This window comes from Bradysia coprophila, assembly GCF_014529535.1.
Source record: "Bradysia coprophila strain Holo2 chromosome X unlocalized genomic scaffold, BU_Bcop_v1 contig_20, whole genome shotgun sequence".
Classification (NCBI taxonomy): domain Eukaryota; kingdom Metazoa; phylum Arthropoda; class Insecta; order Diptera; family Sciaridae; genus Bradysia; species Bradysia coprophila.
Genome location: NW_023503307.1, coordinates 3,653,723 through 3,673,804, shown reverse-complemented (window position 1 = coordinate 3,673,804; position 20,082 = coordinate 3,653,723). Strand labels below are relative to the sequence as shown.

The 20,082-nt window shown below is 34.7% G+C and overlaps 3 protein-coding genes across 4 annotated transcripts; 2 read left to right on the top strand and 1 right to left on the bottom strand.

Annotated features, from left to right (window-relative positions):
* Positions 1-3,113: 3,113 nt before the first annotated feature.
* On the top strand, positions 3,114-9,505 carry LOC119068921 (beta-galactosidase-like). 2 transcript variants are annotated; one of them, XM_037172783.1, is made up of 10 exons: positions 3,114-3,260; positions 3,736-3,899; positions 7,053-7,370; positions 7,437-7,500; positions 7,559-7,825; positions 7,879-8,026; positions 8,084-8,157; positions 8,228-8,287; positions 8,347-8,687; positions 8,755-9,505. In XM_037172783.1, the coding sequence occupies exons 2-10, from the start codon at positions 3,792-3,794 to the stop codon at positions 9,328-9,330; spliced, it is 1,956 nt and encodes a 651-aa protein (XP_037028678.1). In that variant the 5' UTR covers positions 3,114-3,260; positions 3,736-3,791; the 3' UTR covers positions 9,331-9,505. The 2 variants fall into 2 exon arrangements, with proteins under 2 accessions (XP_037028678.1, XP_037028679.1); XM_037172784.1 differs by lacking the exon at positions 3,114-3,260 and adding an exon at positions 3,386-3,517.
* Positions 9,506-11,436: 1,931 nt separating this feature from the next.
* Positions 11,437-12,845, bottom strand: LOC119068922. Its single transcript, XM_037172785.1, has 4 exons — positions 12,466-12,845; positions 12,261-12,401; positions 11,938-12,181; positions 11,437-11,862 (listed from the first exon to the last, which is right to left on the bottom strand). The coding sequence occupies exons 1-4, from the start codon at positions 12,687-12,689 to the stop codon at positions 11,731-11,733; spliced, it is 741 nt and encodes a 246-aa protein (XP_037028680.1). The 5' UTR covers positions 12,690-12,845; the 3' UTR covers positions 11,437-11,730.
* Positions 12,846-15,236: 2,391 nt separating this feature from the next.
* Positions 15,237-16,172, top strand: LOC119068669. The gene is made up of 3 exons (XM_037172353.1): positions 15,237-15,425; positions 15,499-15,574; positions 15,657-16,172. The coding sequence occupies exons 1-3, from the start codon at positions 15,339-15,341 to the stop codon at positions 16,052-16,054; spliced, it is 561 nt and encodes a 186-aa protein (XP_037028248.1). The 5' UTR covers positions 15,237-15,338; the 3' UTR covers positions 16,055-16,172.
* Positions 16,173-20,082: the final 3,910 nt, after the last annotated feature.

Sequence of the window (20,082 nt, the reverse complement as noted above, 5' to 3'; positions counted from 1 at the left end):
AGAAACTCAGCATGCAAAACTCTTATATTTCTGATAGCCGTGTCATACAAATATACCATTTTGTACATCGCGAGGTGGAGGTACTTGTGTATTGCATTTTGAAATCATCTTTTCTACACTTTCGGTGGCTTAGCTCACGTTATTCCAAGTTGTTATTCAATTTCCACTATGATTCTCTATCTTGGTTAATTAATGAGCCGCACAAATACTGCATATTCAAAGTTTATAGCATGAGATTGACTGCGTTTCGTCCGATTTGTTAAATATTCCGCTTTATAAAATGAAAATATTCTCTGACCGACGACCAAGCACAAATAAAACAGGTTGCTGGTTCGGATCTATTGCTAAATTAATTTCATTTGATCATATCAACGAATCGTATAAAACCAGCTAGTAATTTTTGAAGAAAACACACCGTCAACAAAATACCATTGCATGTTAGTAGGTAGAGTAGGTAGTACACACACACCGTGTACTGCCACATAGTGTGGCAAATCAGAATGAAGACGATGAGGATAACAGAATGACGATAACGAAACTTTGCATTAAGGTCAAATTTCGATGGTAAAATTGAAAGTAAAGTGTTGCAATAATGTAACACAGTTTTCTCACATGTTTTTTTTTTGTATTGCACTTGTTGAAGGACTATATGTAATCCGTCGACCAGGACTGAATATTTATGCAGAGATAAAAAAATGTAAAGTGACTGTGGGCGGCGATATTTCCAAAGTAATAATAATTTCGCAAAAATGCTCCTCATCTTTACAAAAAGGTTTTGCTTGTACATTGTGTACATATATAACGCATATGTTCGCAGAATCAGCAAATTTGAAAACTGGTATAAGCACTGTATACGATTTTATTCTTTTCATGCGATTTTATTTGAACATTATGCTGCTCGGATACAACTTAAAATTCTCGCTAGGTGAAGTTTATACTTATTGTGCGAGCATTTACTCAATATTTTAATTTTTATTTATATCAGGGGGATGGTAAATTAAATGGTTTTGGGCGTGCATACAGTAAATATATGGGCAATTGGGAATGCACCTTGTACGTACTTAGACCTAGAAAGTTGTGTTAGATTTTATCGTTGCTAAAAGATGCAAAAAAAACTCTAACTAACATGTTCGTTTGGCCCTTAATTGGTCTATCAAAACTTAAAAATTAAATTGTACATATCGCCTAACAAACTAATAGTTTGTTCACGTGTAGCACAATTATTTCCTACCATGGTGTCTCTAGCCAAATGAACATGAATAGAGTATCCACATATATATGTGTTATAACATGGTGTGTACTGCACAAGTACAACAACAATTCTATTCAACTTCTAATCACTTTTTCTATTTCTCTATTTCGCAGTCACAATCTTTGTTCACCTGTTACCATAAAATAGATAAACCTACTAGAGTAGATTTCGCTACGAACAAAATTCACCTATTCATTTTGATGTCAGCCTGGTTACTGAAAATGGATATTGTCCCACCAAATGTTTGCAAAAAAAAGTGTTTGGTGTTCAAAGCTATACTTGTTCATACATTGAAGACTGGGTTTACTTGGCTTTGGGTACCATATCAAAAACAAGAATGAGCTTTGTTTGAGAGAGTTGGGAATTTCGTGAAAAAAATGGTCTTAGAGGTATAGTCGATTTGGTTTCTTTTTTCTTCACGACCGACACAACATTGTGTAGTATAGTTAGTTCAGTTTTATAAATCAAAACGTTTTCTGCAAACAAAAATCCGTAGTTCCATTTCCATTTCGAATTAAAAAAAAACGTTTTTAGTTTCCCTCTGACCCAACAAACTAAACTTAACGACATTTTGCACAGAACAATAAGTATTCGAACAGATTTTCAGAATTCATAAATATTAAACATCTACTCACTGCGATACATTTGAATTTATTATGCTAGCCTGGTGTTAAAACTTCGTGTTTGTCCATGCCAAAATACTTACGAAATTTAACGATGAAATTGCTTCTTGTATAAATATTGCAAATAAATGTATAGCCGCCGCCACGAAGACATATTCTCGTGGTTCTTTATTCCTGGTTAACAACAGTAAGTGTGAGACCACAGTATGAAAAGAATAGAAAATACAAGACGGTAGGTACTTCGTTATACACACGTTGTTTTGCTTTCATTCATCCAAGCTTTACACAAAAACCGTCGACTGATAGATCGTATACACCAAAAGCAATCAAATAGCTCGCACAGTTCTGTTTTCCTAATATAAATCATCAACGATTTTTCATCAAAGTTCATTCAACATTGACCAACGACTATTGATTTTTTGTAGTTAGTAGTTGAATAAACCTTTCACAGACGGTGTACATGTCTGTTCTATCTGTAAACGACACCAGCGTCAAAAATAGACGATGAACTGTGCTTATTTTCTCTTGTATATGGAAACGTAATACATGTTAAAACAATCGAAGTACTAGATTTCTTGTCAAAACACATACTTGATTGATTGATAGTAATTATATTGTCTAATTATTTCCTAGCTGAGATGGCGAAAGGAGTAACTATCGTTAGAAAACCATGAAAACGTTACAATACTCATAAGAGTATACAGACACAGACACAAAAGTTAAATCTTGGATCAAAAGAAGTCAAAGATTCGATAATTTTGTTAGTGACATGATTGTCGTCTGTGAAGGGTTAACCGTTGAATGATTACTTGTTGAACTCCGCATTTATACTAGGATTTTGAGCATATAATCAAAAGTAAAACTGTAAAACAAAACCAATACTTAGGGGAAAGAAGAATCACAGAAACTGCATCAGAGTCTTATATTTGGCATATCAATTCTGTGGAGTTTAATGCATTAAAGACAAAGAATTAATTTTGAGATTCTGGTGTAAAAACCAACACCTTCATACGGCTAACAGACTGTAATGTATGCAAATGACACACACTTCTTCTAATGGCTGTCTTTTATTGGGTATCGAAGGCTTTGGTCCGAAGCACTGCAACAATTATTTATGTTGCTTTGAAACACTATTCGATCTTAAACGAAGACACTCATTAAGAATATATACCTTTCAGTTCGTACGACATGTAGAGAAGCTAAATGTAGTACCTAAAATTCTTTGTGCTTTATTCATTCTTTCAATTTTCTTTCAGTTAGTATTTAAACTTCGTTCGGAAAGGTCGAATTAGTTTTTAAAAAATTTTTGTTGTTTTTTTTTCTGTGATATATTTGAGACAATCATCCCACTTAAACGACATATAATATGTTATCTAGCTGAGTAGGTAATTGGAAACTCATTTTTGCGATTCATTAGCTACGAAAAAAAAATCTATTGTGGTGTGAGTTCGAATGAACTTTGACACTCATTTACACTGGTTGTTGATTCAATTAATTACGTTTATAATTCCTGAATTATTTTGGATCCATTAAAGTTTGAGTTAACTTTTTGATCAAATGCCTGCAGCTAGTACATTATATGTTGCAGTCCCATGTGTGTTACTTATTTTTGAATACTAATGACAAACGTCGTTAATTAAAAGTAATTAGATTTTCATTTTCGATTAATAAACACAGTATCGTCTGATAAACGATGAAAAAATATTCAAATATTTACGTTTGCAAATATGCTGTGTGCGTTAGACCATCACAGTTACATTACCTAATTAGTTGATGATAATGTTGACTCAGAACATTTTTTTGAAACAAAAACAAGTTGGATTTCTTAACGGTTATCTTTTGTTTACCATAATTTTTCAGACATTCAAAAGTAGGCATTTGGAACAGATTAAAATCGACATTCTGAGTAGGTGACAATGGAATCGAAAATTGGTGCAATAGTTTTGTCGTGTCTGGCATTAGCAGTATGCACATTACCGCATATCAGTCGCAGTGAGATAATAAATGCTTCAAATCGCATAGAAGTAAGTAAAAGAAATTTGTTTTGAGTTAAGTAAAAATGAATCGTTAAACGGGTATCAATCGGTCGAATTTCTTTATTACGAAGACGTTTCATTTCGACAGATTGAGAAATCTCATTTAAATTTTCATATCTATATTCTATCAGTGAACCTGTTTTTGAATTTAAATTGAGACGATGAATGAGACTTAAATACCACAACACCACTGCCGACTAACTGCCTTTTTTGCATATCATTTTTTTTACATGATTTGGTCTGGAGGGATTCTTTTGAATTTCGACTGACCGAAATCGGAGCTATTTTTTCCGGGACTTTTTTATATATGTCTATTGGTACGTGACTACGTAACTGATGAAAACCGTGTGTTTCACTCCGCCAAACTAGTAAATATGCGTATCGCTGTAAAGCTGAGGTCCTCCACATTCATAATAAGTAATAATTTAATCAAATAATTGCATTAGTGAGGTCACAGCTCTCATCAAAGTTCACGGAGGTTCCATCGATTCTGAGTAATTTTCCAGAAGTCATATTTTCGGCCGATTATCATCAAATTTTATGAAGTTAATATTTGCCCCAGGAGTACTTGACCTCAGCTTTCCAACGAACCCATACACGCCCGTGTCCTCGCCACCTTACGGAAATGAAATCCGAACTACGAAACCTCATTTTTCGACTTTTGGCCACTTACAACCAGCCAGGTATGGAAGATCAAAAATATCTGAGACTGGTTCTGGGGCCTAGGCACCAAGGCCTAACTAGGCATATATAAAAAAGTCCCGGACAAAATAGCGCCGATTTCGGTCAGTCGAAATTCAAAAGAATCCCTCCTGACCTTTCTTGAAATTTAATTTTATTTAGTTTCCGATTTTGGGACGAATAAAAAATGGAAAGGATCACCTTGAAAATCTCACCTGTAACGGGTTGTTTTGTTTCTAGGTAATCTACAGTAAAGGGTGATCAGATTCAGCCTAAGTTTGCTTTAGCTGATTTGAAAACAAAACTGGTTATGAGTGTCTGTTTAAACGGACTTAGAAGTACAGGCATGTTACTTGGCAGTGGTAGAACCGCATAAGCATGCATAACATAATAATAATCAGCTGAAATAAACTTACGCTATAATTTGATTCTTCTTGTACATCATGTCCCACAACTGTCTTGACGCTACAGCTATGGCAGCTATTGCACCTGGAGACAACGTTACCCTGTACAGGTGCAATTTTCAACTCTCCTTTGCAACTGTTGAGTGAAATTTGTTAAAATTTTTCGATTTTCTATGCTCTACTTTCTTGAACACTAGATATGAATATACGATTAATCATTGCTATTAAATGTTTAATGTAGCAGACTTTATTCGTTGAATTAATATTTGTAATTCTCCGCAGACCAATCAAATATTTGCAAAACTTTTAAAGAGGACAAGTATTATAGTGTGCTGTTCTTTGTTTATTATTAACAACAAAAACACATAATATTTGTCTGTTAAGTCGCTGTGGGTTATGGTATGCGCAAAGTAAGTAGTTGAGGAAAATCTGACCGTTTAATCACGAACGAATTGATTGTTGTCCGATTTTAATTACTTTGTGACTCGTACGTTTTTGAAACAATAATGAACTCAAGAACATTACCCTGTGAGAAGTTAATGAACAGGGCAATATCATCATTAAACATTTTCACATTTTGCAACACCACAATACAAACACTTTGTAAACCACATAAAAAAAAATTTACATAAAATGTGGTCTCGTACAACTATACAGTCCCGTCCACATTTGCGAGCTACAATAAAATTTCATATTTAAACTTTCCCATCAAGGTCGACTCGTCAGTATTAGTTAGTAAATAGTACTTGTCCTACAAAAATTCACAGCAGTGTGATCAAAGGAGTGCGTAAATGGATTATCAGGTCTATTACTTCCATCGATCAAAATATTTAATATGTTTATTTTAAATCTTGTACTTCATTTTTTTAACATTTAATGTATATTACACAGCTTCTCATTATTTATGTCGTCGTTATCGATAACAGATGAATTGCCGTATGACAGTATAAGCACTTCGAAAATATCAAATTTCAATCTCTTGACGGCAAGTGAAGTTCATCACGAGAGACAAGAGTTACAATGAACATTAGACCTAAGTGTAATTATAATTTGTCTACGGTCCTACCACTACCACGAGCGTGATGAAATTAATTCACTCGTATGCAGACGTATAAGGACTTGTTTGTATGGGTGGCTGTGGACCAGCTGAAAACCAGCTAAAGCTTTATGTCCACATTTCACTGACATCGACTGTATTTTCATTATTCTGTGCAAAAAATCGCCTTCTCCGAGAACACTTCGTTAAAGAATTTATCTGCTGACAACAAAATAAGTCCACAAATATATCTCTCCATTTTGTGTGTGTTCAAAAAATAATTACAATTTGAATACACTGACCGATACGGTGAACTGATTGATTGTTTCTTTTAGATTTAACGAGACCAATTTCAATACTATAAAACAGGTGATAACGAACAGGTTATCCCGTTCATTGACCGTTCATTGATTAAAGTGTAGAAAAAAATCATGTTCGCTGTATTTACACACGTGATGGTATCAAAGCGTGGAAAAGCTAAAAAGATTTTCGTAATTTTTTATTTACACAAACAATTTATGGCTACAAGTTCAACGAAAACCTTTTGAAGCTATTTCTCAAATTGTATGTAAATATTTTTACGTGTTACGGCATGTTTCATTTTCATTTACATTGCCTAATCACGTAAAGCATTGTACTTACGAGGTTCCAAGCTGTTATTTGACAAGTGGGGAATACAACCCTCCCCTTCGGGTCGGGCTGTAACACCCCACTTATCAAATACACAACTTGGAACCTCGGAAGTAATTCACTAATACCCCTAACCTTGAGTACAGCCACAAAAATAGGAAATGTGTTTCTGCACTAGATGCGTGGTAAAATTAACATTATGTTTAATGAGTCGATAATACTTTTACCTTGCAATTTAATTGATAATGGGAACGTGAATTACTCAGTAAGTTTTGTTCAGATGTTATGAACTTATAACAGTGGAATCGTCAGGGGCCGTACTTTAGTCCATTCAGTCCACCCTTCTGCGTGGAATGCACTCTATTTATTCATTGGCCTGTTGATTTTTAGACTGCAAATCGCACATTTAAAATCGATTTCCCCAACAACCAATTTCTCATGGATGAAAAACCATTCAAATATGTTGGTGGAGAATTCCATTATTTCCGAGCACTGCCCCAAACCTGGGCTAGAACTCTACGAAAGATGAGAGCGGCTGGACTGAACGTTGTTAGTACTTACGTCGAATGGTCACTGCATAATCCGAAAGACAACGTCTACGTGTGGGATGGAATAGCTGATTTGGTGAAATTCATCACACTTGCGGAAGCGGAAGATCTGTATGTCATTTTGAGACCAGGACCATACATTTGCGCAGAAAGGGATATGGTATGAGATGTGTGATTAGAGTCTCTTCATTTTGTCACTAACTCTTTGTCTTTTGAATCATTTCAGGGCGGATTCCCTTACTGGCTACTGCATAAGTATCCACGAATTCAACTACGAAAATATGATTCAGGTAGCGACTTCGTCATAATTCACCATTTCAAAATTTGAATTATTTTCGTTTTCAATAGACTACCTCAACGAAGTTAGCAAATGGTACGAACAATTGATGCCAAAAATGGAACCATTTCTTTATGAGAATGGCGGTCCGATAATAATGGTACAAGTCGAAAATGAGTACGGCTCATACGGATGTGATACAAATTACAAGAACTGGATCCGCGATGAAACAGAAAAGTATGTGAATGGCAAAGCACTTCTGTTCACCAATGACGGGCCGGATCAGGTGCGATGTGGAAAGATAGACGGTGTTTTTGCAACATTAGACTTCGGGGCTTGTACGTTTGCATAAGTTTGCTTTTTCCAAATTAATTTCATCATTTTTGCCAAGCTAATGTCGCTGAATCGTACTGGAATAAGCTGAGGAAATTGCAGCCCAATGGACCATTGGTCAACTCGGAGTATTATCCTGGATGGTTGACACATTGGCAGGAGGAAATGCAACGTGTTGATACGAGGAAGATTGTGGCAACGTTTAGGTTTGATATAAAAATAGTATTGAATCGAGGCGTTGTTTCTAATTCAATAAACTTTAGGCAGATGCTTGCTAATAACGCTAGTGTCAATTTTTACATGTTCATTGGCGGTACCAACTTTGGATTTACAGCTGGTAAGTCAGAGGAATTTTACTTTTGTCTATAATGAGACGAAATATTTGCACATTCATCAATACAATATAGGCGCTAATGATGGAGGACCTGGAGCTTTCAACGCCGATGTAACTTCCTATGACTATGACGGTAGAGTAAATTTTCGTTTTTAAATGAAGCCAAAAAAAAAAATTCAATAATTTACCTAGCACCGTTGGACGAGGCTGGTGACCCGACACCAAAATACTATGCTCTACGTGACATAATTGGAGAGTTTTTCCCACTGCCAGATATTCCTCTACCTCGAAAGGAACCCAAAATGTCGCTGGGCACAGTCAAATTACATCCTGTTACCGTATTATCGTCAAACGTTTCGCGTCGACACATGGGTAGAACGCCCGTGCATAGTAGATCACCTATGACGTTTGAAGCTCTGAATCAATATTCCGGTTTCATTTTATACGAAGCCAATTTGCCGGTATTTTTGCGTGATCCGAGTACGCTGAAGATCGACAAAATAAGAGATCGAGCTTACATTTACGTGGACAAGGTGAGAACTTTTTTTTGGATATTGCATCCAGCTGATACTGTCGGGTTTGTTTGTCTCTGTTTTCCAGATTTTTATTGGAATTCTATCTCGCGAAAATAAAATCAACGAAATTCCAATAAACGCCAACGTCGGAAGGCGTTTACAAATTTTTGTGGAAAATCAAGGCCGTATCAACTACAACATCCCGAACGATTTCAAAGGAATTATCGGCGAAGTGCGAATCAACGATGTGCCGATATTCGATTGGACGATAACCGGTTTCCCGATCGAAAATCATGAGGACATCGACAGTGTGATAAGCGATTCAGCCAATGGAGCGGAAACGGTCTACAAAGGTATGCCGTATCGAGCCTACATAAGACATGGTCCGACACTATTCCATGGTGAATTTGAAATAAACGATCCGGTAATTTACGATACGTACTTGGACACCACTGGATGGGGTAAGGGTATCGCTTTTGTGAATGGTTTCAATTTGGGTCGATATTGGCCCGTTATTGGACCGCAAATTACGGTATATGTACCGAAAGAGTTGCTATCGATTGGAACGAACAAAATTGTGCTGATCGAATTGCAAAAGGCACCAGACAACGGAACGGTTGATTTTGTGGACACTCCCAATTTGGATGGTTATAATCGATAAATCTGTACATGAATCGTGAGATTGAATGTAGTTGGTAAAAACCCCGGGCATCTTAAGAAAAATGTTTAACGGTTGATGCAAATAAATCGAGATCATTGTTCATCGTTAAATATTAAATTTCCGTTTGAATAAATTTTAGTTTACACGAATTGACTGTCACTGTTATAATATGGACAGTTTTACAACATCCTAACTGAGACTGCTTTGTGGATCTTGATTCTTGGTTACCCGACTGTCCATTTTGTTAAACCAAAAATCAAAATTGATTCCAAAGACGCAAACAATTCCAGCAGTCTGATTATACCAATAATTTTAAAAATTCCAATAACCGTTCTACCGTCGACATTTTGCAATAAGATTTTTAGGTACACTGGGACCAGAGACATTGAATCTTTCACATCCTGAATAATCGAAAAATTCCACAAATAAGAAATTTTCGTGGAATTTTTAAGAATTTAATTCCTTAAATATGTCTATTCTTAAACTATTTTTTTAACACACATCAAATGTACAGATGGAAATTCAAAGATTCTCTGTACTGTGATTGTAGAAATGACGTCATTCAATCGATGCAGCATATCTTGCAGGATTGCCCACTTCGAAAATTCAACGGTGATCTGAATACTCTCAATAGATTGGATTCGTGATTTAAACATTGACATTTGAATGTGAAAGTACTTTATGTAAATTTTCGTTTTGAAATGTGTTTATGGTTTTTTAGCCAGACGAGTGAATTTTGATAACTTTCAAAAGAATTTTGTTACAGTTTTTAACATTCAAAAGTATCGACACATTATAAATTTCTTATTTTGCTTACTTCTCTCATTTCTCCATATGCTCGTTATGTAGAAATGAGAGAAGTTGGAGAAATAAGAAATGTATAATATGTCGATACTTTTGAATGTTAAAAGCTGTAAGAAAATGTACGTTTTTTGTCATACGATCAATAATAACACACATCGATTCAGGGACATATTGCAGCTCAGCATTCAAAAAAATCGGTCGGGTTCCTTCCCCATACAAAATTCTTTTTTTTTTCATAAAATTGCAACACTAAACAAGACCTGCTTAAAGAACTGACTGACAAATGGGGACGTTTTTCGTATTTTCGAAATATGTTTTGACTTTGGGCCAGTGCCAGCGCCGTGACGTGAGGGGTATCGAACTTCTTTGTGCTCTATCTTATACTCCTATCTATTCCTTACACAACAAAAAAAAGAATCTCACGAAAATCGGTTGATTTTTCCGTGAGATTATTCCAATGCTGTTTTTTTGGATTTTTGAAACACTGTGAGACGCCATACTAACTATACCAACCAACCACAAAGTGTTTCATGTGGGAAAAATCAGTTTGTTGTCTTGAAAATTATCTCGAGGTCGACCTCGACCTCGAAATTTAATGAAAAGAAGAATTTTGTATGGGGATGGAACCAAACCGTTTTTATTGCTCTTGAGGGACCTATTCTGAATCGATGTGCGTGCTTAGTTTTTAGGACTTTTTCGAGAGAAATGAGTCGTCGATAATTATGATTGGAGAGTTTCGATCTAGGCAAATTACTTTAAACAGTTACAATGTGATGTGACTCTAGACTCCGGTTAGGGTCAAAAGACTATAGGACCTGAAAATTCAGGTCAGTTTAGGACAGGTCTTACTTTAGAGAATTTTAATTCCGAAAATTCTGAAAAAGTTCTGAAAAATTCCGAAAAATTATTTCAGAATTTTTCGGAATTTTTTCACAATTTTCGGAATTAAAATTCTCTAAAGTAAGCCATGGTTTAGGTACTTTTTATGAGAAAACCTGATCTGACCTGATCTAAAAAAAAAAATTAAATTCTCTAACAAATTTGTTAAAAATGTCGGGTTGACCTGAAATTTGGCCTGACAGGTCGGCCTAATTTTTATATTTAAGGTAAGGTAAAAATTTATGGATTTATGGTTCGGGTCAAAACAGGTTGCAGGTAAATTCAGATGGACCAGTTGACCTGACCTGTTCTGAGCCTTAGTTATGAAAACAATGGTAAATTGAAGTCACGAAAAATAAAATCGGAACGAATGTTATATGCCAATTGAATCGCATTATTCCTTGATAAAAGCAAACATAGTCCATCGGTAACTTATCTTTGAGTTTATTTAACGACAAGTTTTCATCACTTCCGAAATGTCCGGATTTTATAATAATAATCTTCACAAAAATATTCTCAATTCTCAATAACTTTCTTCAACGTTCTATAATTTCTTCCTTAAAATTAACAGTTTTGAGATCCTTTAACTTTTTTTATGTTAAATTCATTTTGATTAACACCAACATCATCTACAAAAATATAATTTCTTTTCTTTCCTGTTTCTTATTCGAATTTAATGGCATCGTGGGTGATAAAATGTTATCTTATGATTTAAATCTAAAATTTAAACACTTTGGTACGGTAGTATTTGATCAAAATGACACTACTGATTGCAGTGGCACCAAGCATCAAAAACAATTTCCAACAATTAAATCTCTTGGACATTTTCATCTCATTTTTGATATATTTCTAAAAAGTAAAAGAAAAATTATTTCACGAAAACAAACCTCGGTGATCGTAGGAAAATTATGGCTCATCTAATACCTTGCCAGCTGATAATCTCAGTAATTGATTTTCCATCACATTGGACGTTTTCTTCATCTCCTCCAGGGTTCTCAACACCAATTCGGATGCGTTCAATTCGTTTGACACGTAAATATCTTCGGCTGGATGCATTTCCAATTTGAGCAATGAACCGGTGATTGCCAATTTTAGGAAATACAAATGCTTTCTTATGTTATTCAATCCATCGAATCCGTACTCCTCTAAATTCAACTGGTCAAGCTCTCTTTAAGAATTAATCAAATCAATTTTTTTGGGACAATAATTGACCGACTCTTTGATATATCCTGCAAATAATCACTCACTTGTCATAGTGGTCATTTTGATGAAGCATTTCGGAAAAATCGTTCAGGATGAGCCGTCGTTTCTGTGCGTCAGCAACACCGAACTGTCTCAGATCATTATCCGACAATGAAGCAAGATCTTTGTATTCGATTTTGTACAAACTTGAATGATTTAGGAATGGTCACAACAGGAGATTCACCAATTGAAAAACAATTTTCTACTCACCGAAAACTCTCCTCCAATTTAATGCCATCGTCACCGTATTTACTTAGTATGACGCTCAATATATCAGCCTTGGCGACGACACTCTTTTTTTCGTCGATGTCGTCCAATTGTCGGAGTTCTGGTTCATCCGAGTCCACCAAATTGGGCAGATCAATGTCGTCAGTGAAGTCCGCATTATTGTGCTGGTTGGATGTTGAAGGCATATCACCATTCGGTTGATGCATCGTTTAAATGTCAGTGAAAAATGATAATTTATTGATTATCGCCGTGTGAGTCGAATTCGGCTTATTGAAACAATTTGTGCAACGGTAAATGATGAACAAACAAGAAATATTTGAACAGCTGATTCTCAAACGAAAAGTTTTTTTTTGTAATAAACAAATGACATTGCGATAGTTCTTCTTTTTGACGTTCATTCTTCTTGCACATCATTATGTAATCATATGACCAGACGGGTGAATATTTGAAAAATTGTGTTGAAAATTATCACTGACATCAAGGGTTTCGAGTAGAATTTGGTTCTGTCAGCCATCCATGCAAGTTAAATGCCATGATGTTCACACTGTACGCTGATTTATTGAAGTCGATAACACTATTTTGGTGATGTTAATTACTGTACATTCAAAAATCCAATTTGAATAACCATCAGCTCATAAATCAATAATATGCACGTCTGATGAGCAAAAGGGCAAATAAAATTCGCGCACTGAGAAAAAAGATTACGTCTGACACGTATAAAGTGTGGTCAGGTAGTTATACACACGACACGTAGTTCCATACATAGTCATTATATAATATATACGATGACTAAGGTAAGAAACATACCACTCGTATTTTATACCAGACGTATGTATAACAAAACGTGTCGTACGTTAGCACGCATACGTGTCTGGCGTATAACTTCCTTACCACACTTTATACGTGTCAGACGTAATCTTTTTTCTCAGTGCGATTGAACATTCAGTAAGATTCGGCTTCGTCTCGGAGCAACACAATTCACATGAAAACTCTACTTTTCATCGTTTTCTTGGCGTCGCGGGTTCGAACTCTGGACTCAGCAAGATTTTTATTTACAAAAAATTGAGTCTTTATTCAACATAATAATTCGTTAGCGTGCGAGAAAATTTTAATCGATCTGCCAATCAATGAAAATTATCCATTCAAACGACATCAAATAAGTAGATGCATTACTACGCAACTCGGGTGAAATTATTATTTGCAACTCTTGCCTGAGGATTGCAAGCTTCAAAATAAAATAGAATCATTGCGAAATTCAGTTGATAAAATAAACAAAAGAAAACAATTGTATTTCTACTATCGAAATTCTCATCGTATTATTTGCAATATATTTTTTATGACAAAGTCGTGGCCAAGCATATAGAAAATAGAACTTACGTACATTGTTGACTCAACCGTCTAGTTGATACCATTCCCAACGAAAACATGTAGAGAAATCCGATAGTTCTATTCCTAACGACGAAAAATAGTTACTTAAGAAAGTAGAATTTGCTCATCAAGCCATTAATTAACGCACTTCAAGCAAAACTTTTTCTAATAACAGCTGTCAATTACTATTTTGAATGCAAATGTGTTCCATTTTTTTACAGTGCCAAAAATTGTTTGATACACTGTCCAGTTTCAGTACTCTATTCATAGTAACACTATACTTGAAATGCGTTGATTGATCAACTATTTCAACATAAGTGATCGTAGCCGACTTTTATCGAGTACTATTTTCGAGACTATTATGTATAAAACTGTTTTTTACAGTGTCTTACAGTTGTATGCCACACTGTCCAGTGATCCTTCGTCTTTACTGACTGGCTTAGTGTTTTCAACATATCAAGAAGTTGAAACTTTTTTTGTGTAACTACCATTTGAAGTTATTCTGGATGTTGTATTGCTTCGGACACACCGACCGTTAGACTAAAGTCCGGTGGTTCAGATCGTTGACCGCTTGCTTCATACGCAAGAGGTCTCGGGTTCGAATCTCATTTGGGCGCGTACAACAAAAATTTTATTTCCAAATTTCAATTTGATTTCTCATACTTTGAACAGTGCAAAAAAAACAATTTGAAGGTTTGGAGAATCTCCAGAGGATTTCATTCCATTTTTAAAGTTTAACGAATTGGAATTCATGTATTAATTCATTTTGATCACATTAGACTGAATTTTGCGTCACTGCATAAAATGGAGAAGATTGTTCGACCATTTTTGACATTTTTTGCATGACGATGAAGGGTAGGAAATAGTACATTACTGTACCAGTGAATACCACATATCAAATTATTTCACATATGTAGTCTTACTTTACGAGCGAGGGAAAGATTTTTTTCTAGTGAGGGAAAAGGCATATTCCCTCCTTAGTAAATTAAAATTACTTAAGGCCAGTTCATGGTCGCATATATCGCAAATATGTAAGACGACATGAACTGGCCTTAATGCTTTCATATGCAAAACGGTAACCAAAATATTTTTAGTTTTTAAACTTTTGAAACATTGGTCCTTAGTGAAAGATATTGAAGAAAATAGATTTTTCTTCGGAACCCACCACCTTCTTGTAACACTACCAAAGGATAGAACATTTGTTGTGATGATAATGGATGAACCTTTTGGAAGATTCTGATTTCGGAACAACATAATTAGTTATGCGTGTTCGAATAGATGTACGTAACGAAGCAATTTCCATTCAAGGAAAAAGTTTCAAACTATAAAAAAATAGTGTTTCTGATTTTATGCATTTATGCAAAGTGTATATAAAGCGAAAAACTGGTGCTCCAATTAGTTAAATATTTCCTGAAATCCGACATTTTATTGGACTGCATGAGACTGTTCAGTTGAAATTAAACGAAATATTTTTGTAACATTTCAACATGATCTTTAGACATTCAATACAAATTCTTTGTTGGATATTAATAGTAAATTCCACTGTTAAGAATGTTCGTGCCATCTCTTTTGATGTAAGTTGAACACTTGGTGAGAAACATTTATCATTTTAAATTCAGTAACTTAAATGTGCGAGAAATTATTTAGGATATTTTTGACTATTTTCTGGATGCATTAAGTGAGAGCGATGAGTCGGATGAACTTGATAATAGCACTATAACCGGTAACCTCTTATATACTCAAACGATGTCTTTACGATTGTAACGTAATATCTCATTATGAGGATTTTTTTTTTTAACTTTTAGTACCATGTATAAACTGCAATTTATCCGTTGTGTGTCACAATTGCACAACCAGTAACAGAGACACTGAATCAACGATACCAATACAGATGTCAACTCAAAGTAATAAACAAGTTACGCCTTCATCACCGCTACCAACGCCAACCATTCCAGCACCAGATCGAATACCATCACCTGAAGTCGATGCAATCACAACACAGAGCACATCGACTACAATTGCGGCGCCACCAACGAGTACAGTAACTACGAAAAGTATGTCAGAAGATGTGGCTGCTCAAGCAGCTGACACAAGCGCTGATGATAAGGAACAGGTTCCTGATGATGGAACAAATGAAACAACTAGCACAGACTCGAATAATAGTGATGGTGTTACGGACGAAGTTGTAACGGCTCCGGAATGAATATATATCGTTTTAGTTAGATGGTGGTTGGGTCTAGTAAAAATTTAGTTCTAACGTTCAATTTTTATAACGATTTATAATTAACAATGCCCTTTACAGTAAAACAGTTTGTAGCTGATTAATTATTTTTTTCTTAACTAAGTGCGTTCGCCTTTTGTTGTGTTGTCGTAATATGCAGTTCAAAAACACTATTTCTTCTCAGGCCGTGGTGACAGAGATACTGTTACAGTGTTTTAAGATGACTATACCATTTTACACACGAATAACTTTAGCGAATCGTAAGTTTATAAAAGTATGTAAAAGGTTAATGAGATAATTGCTAAAACAGAAGAACTTGCACACTTGCTGTTTGTAAAGCACTAATAGTAGATACCTGAGATAATTGAAGAAAGTAAGGTACCAATTAATCCCTTTATAACATTTTATTGAATTTACAATTTGCTAAGTTTTGTGAAAATTGCTCAGCATTAAAGCTCGAAATAAGGCAAAAGCGGTAACAAATCACAAACCAGCTTAATCGAAAAAATCCAGGTTAGGTCTAGTTAGTTTGAGAAAAACAATTTGACATAATCTGAAACTGTTTTTATTAAAACCTGCCATTTGAATATTTCATGCAAATCAGGTTCAAGAAAGTTTCAGATAGACCTGACCTTATCAGAGACTTTGCGCAACTTTTTGTTTTTATTTTAAAAGATTACTCACAATCATGGCGCACTGCGCACTGCCATTGGCGCAGCCAGTAAAAAATCGGTTTTACTAACGTTTACTATGCTTTGCTAAAAACTGTTTTCACGAGAAATAACTTTGACCGAACCAACCGTGTAGAGGATGTACTTATCGAGTTTAAACATTAGTTGTTTACGTGTATGTGGTGGTATATTTTACCCAATTTGGCTAGTTGTAGCCCGAATGAAGTGAGGGCGACAAGCGAAAGTGCCTAAAATAAACCGTTCACAACAGACGCGTATACAACATTTCATGCTGAGGGCTTAAATTACCAGAAAAATTCCGAAATTTATGCCCAAGGCATGAAAAGTATTGATAAATTTAATTAATTATTGCTGAAAAACAACTGATTCAAAGTTTTGGACATTATAACAAATATTTGTGCGATGAAATGTGAAAAATGACTTTCATTATTTGATTCAATTAAAAATCGGAAATTGTCGAGTACATTAAAATTGCAAATCGACAGTAAATTATTCTCTTGTTGAAATTCTTTCTCACATGCATATGTTTTCATAAGAAGTTATAATTGGAACAGTTACACGTTACCTCCTACCAAATAAATGAATGTTTTAAATTCCTCTTCCCTGAAATGTTTAACAACGTACCGAGAGATCATAACTTTTATTTCTCTGTTTACATCATAAAACCGTAAATTAATTTAAAATAATTTATTCAGAGAAACATAAAAATCTAAAAAAAACACAACACTCTCGGCATGCATGAATCGGCGAACGCCAATAAAATATGTGAAACAGATTTCGAAAGGAATTAATATCATACCCACAAAAGCAAAAAAAAATGTGTATCAACGAAATATGCTCAGGTAAATATATGGTCGTAAAAATTTAAGTTTTATTAGAAAAGTCTATGCCGGTCGACAAAGTATATATTTTTCAGCTTAATTATAAAAGTGTAAAAGTGAAAATATAAAGTGCATTTTCGACATGTCAATTTGGTCAACACTAAAAATCTCTATTTTACATCCATATCATTCGCTTGTTATGAAATTCTTTCACAGTCTAATGGATCAACAATACACTTTTTACCGGCTAATACATAGGTATGCGTAAGTTAGTATTGTCATTATTAATCCTAATTTAGAGGTCAACATCTCGTTTACGTTCAAATCATTCTACAGCGCTGTCTGCATTTATCTTTATGCGGTTAATATCTATCAGCGGTTATACATAACTTCGTTTTTTTAAAAATCTCTGTAAATATGCCAATCGATTATATTCAACGATAATATTTTATTTTTACTTTTTGTTTTGTTGAATCGTTTTTTTTTTTTCATATAAAAATATAACACACATCGCGCTCCTTGCCTCTCTTTTACCAATTCCAAAATGATTGCACTATGTTACCCGAATTTCACACGATTTATATATCTTGTCGGCACCTATCATCAGTACCAAACAGCATTAGCAAGATCAGCAACAACGAAACAAAAGACGAAGACGAAAAAAAACTATCAATTCGTAGCCTCAGTTCATATTTGCGTTTCTTGAATTTCAAGTGACCGCGTAGTTTAGTAAAGATAAAACAACAACAAAAAATTGCTGTCTTTATAATACTTTGTATATTATATACAAGCAACAGTTGTTGCTGGCTGCTAATGTTTGATAGATATTCTTTTTTGTATACTGTCCGGGATTTGTACTCTTATTGTACACAGTCTAAATTAGTTGACAGGAACATCCAATATAAAATGTATCACTAATTATAATTTAACTGTAAAATGGTTTCTTGTTCGAAATATTCAAATTATAAAACCAATTTAAGCCGTTGAGCTTGCCGATTCGATTTTATATGGCGCTTATGTATACTTACTTGCATAGGTTGCATATATATACACACATAAAACTTAACGTGATCGAAATTTAATTTATTGCCGCAAATTTGATAAATGAACCAATCACATGAGGTGGGACCTTTAGCACACACGCGGTAATTTTATGCTTTTGTATAAAAAAAAAATTAAAAGAAAACACCGAGAAGAAGATGAACATCATGGTGATTAAGGAAAGTTTTACTCCTATCATTCTTTAAGTAGATATCGCTGAAATGTCCGTTAAATTAAACATGAGCTGTACGTGTACAACAGTTTGTACGGAATAATAAATATTCGGTTTACCTTCAATTTAAAATTTGCTAAAAACCGAACCGATTTCAAGCTCAAAACACTGTACAATTCACGCAAGTTACAAAAAAATAAATATTAAAACTTTCCAAGGATGTATATTACGATATGGCAATATTTTTTTATGAACTTTTTCTAAACCGTTGTAGCCATAACTGTATCGTATTTATATCGAGACGATCGAAACATTTATATAGGGCGACAATCACTAATTTAAATGTGAAACGTGCGGAGCACACGCAAGACTCTAGCTACACGAATTTCGGTATTTTATGGTTGCAAAAAAAATATGTTTCAGTTTCACATTTTATGTTGAGTTTATGTCCTTCATTTCATATCGAGTGGCACTTAATTTTTGTGACATTTTCTGCTGCACGGTCTTTACGGATGAACGATTGCGTAAAAATCATTAAAAAAGGCATATTGCAGACTTAAATACTCATGGACCTAATGTTTTTCTAATGCAAACAGTGAGAAAATGAATTTTGACGCTCCTATCTGTTGGCATTTTTTCGAAGTCAATGAAATTTAGACACGATTTTGTTTCAGCTGTTTTTCAGTAAAAAGTGCTTGTACGTCTTTATGAGATGAAATTGTGCGTGTTAGTGGTAAAACCGCAGCTGAAAACAGCTGAATCAAATTTATTTCTAAATTTCCCTGGCGCTTCTTGTATCCTATTTCGCTTCGAGCTGGGAACTTCCCTCTCATCATAAAAAGGAGAATAATATTTTCGGGGTTCGGTTACTTGTAGCTGTCCAAAAAATTAGGGCTGACAAATAAAAGAATTAGAGTTCAGGTCTGTTTTCAGGAAACTTGCCCTCTTCTATGGTTTGCTGGACTTACTACTTACTACATACAGAAAAATATGTATCTAAAGCGATGTTGGGACGTTATAATCGTGGGTATACGTATATCATGAGCTGCGCGTTATGCGTAATCTTATACGTGTCACATGTACTTTTTACATCAAACACGCATTATATGCGTACACACAACGCACTTCATGCAAAAGTGTTATTAATGACAGCTGCCAAATAGAGTACTATTTTGTATGAAATTTTCTCCCCACTCTTTTTACAGTGTAAATTTTTGTATGGAGCACTGTCAAGTATCAGTACCCTATTTAGAGTACCACTTTTGCTTGAAGTGCGTTGGTACA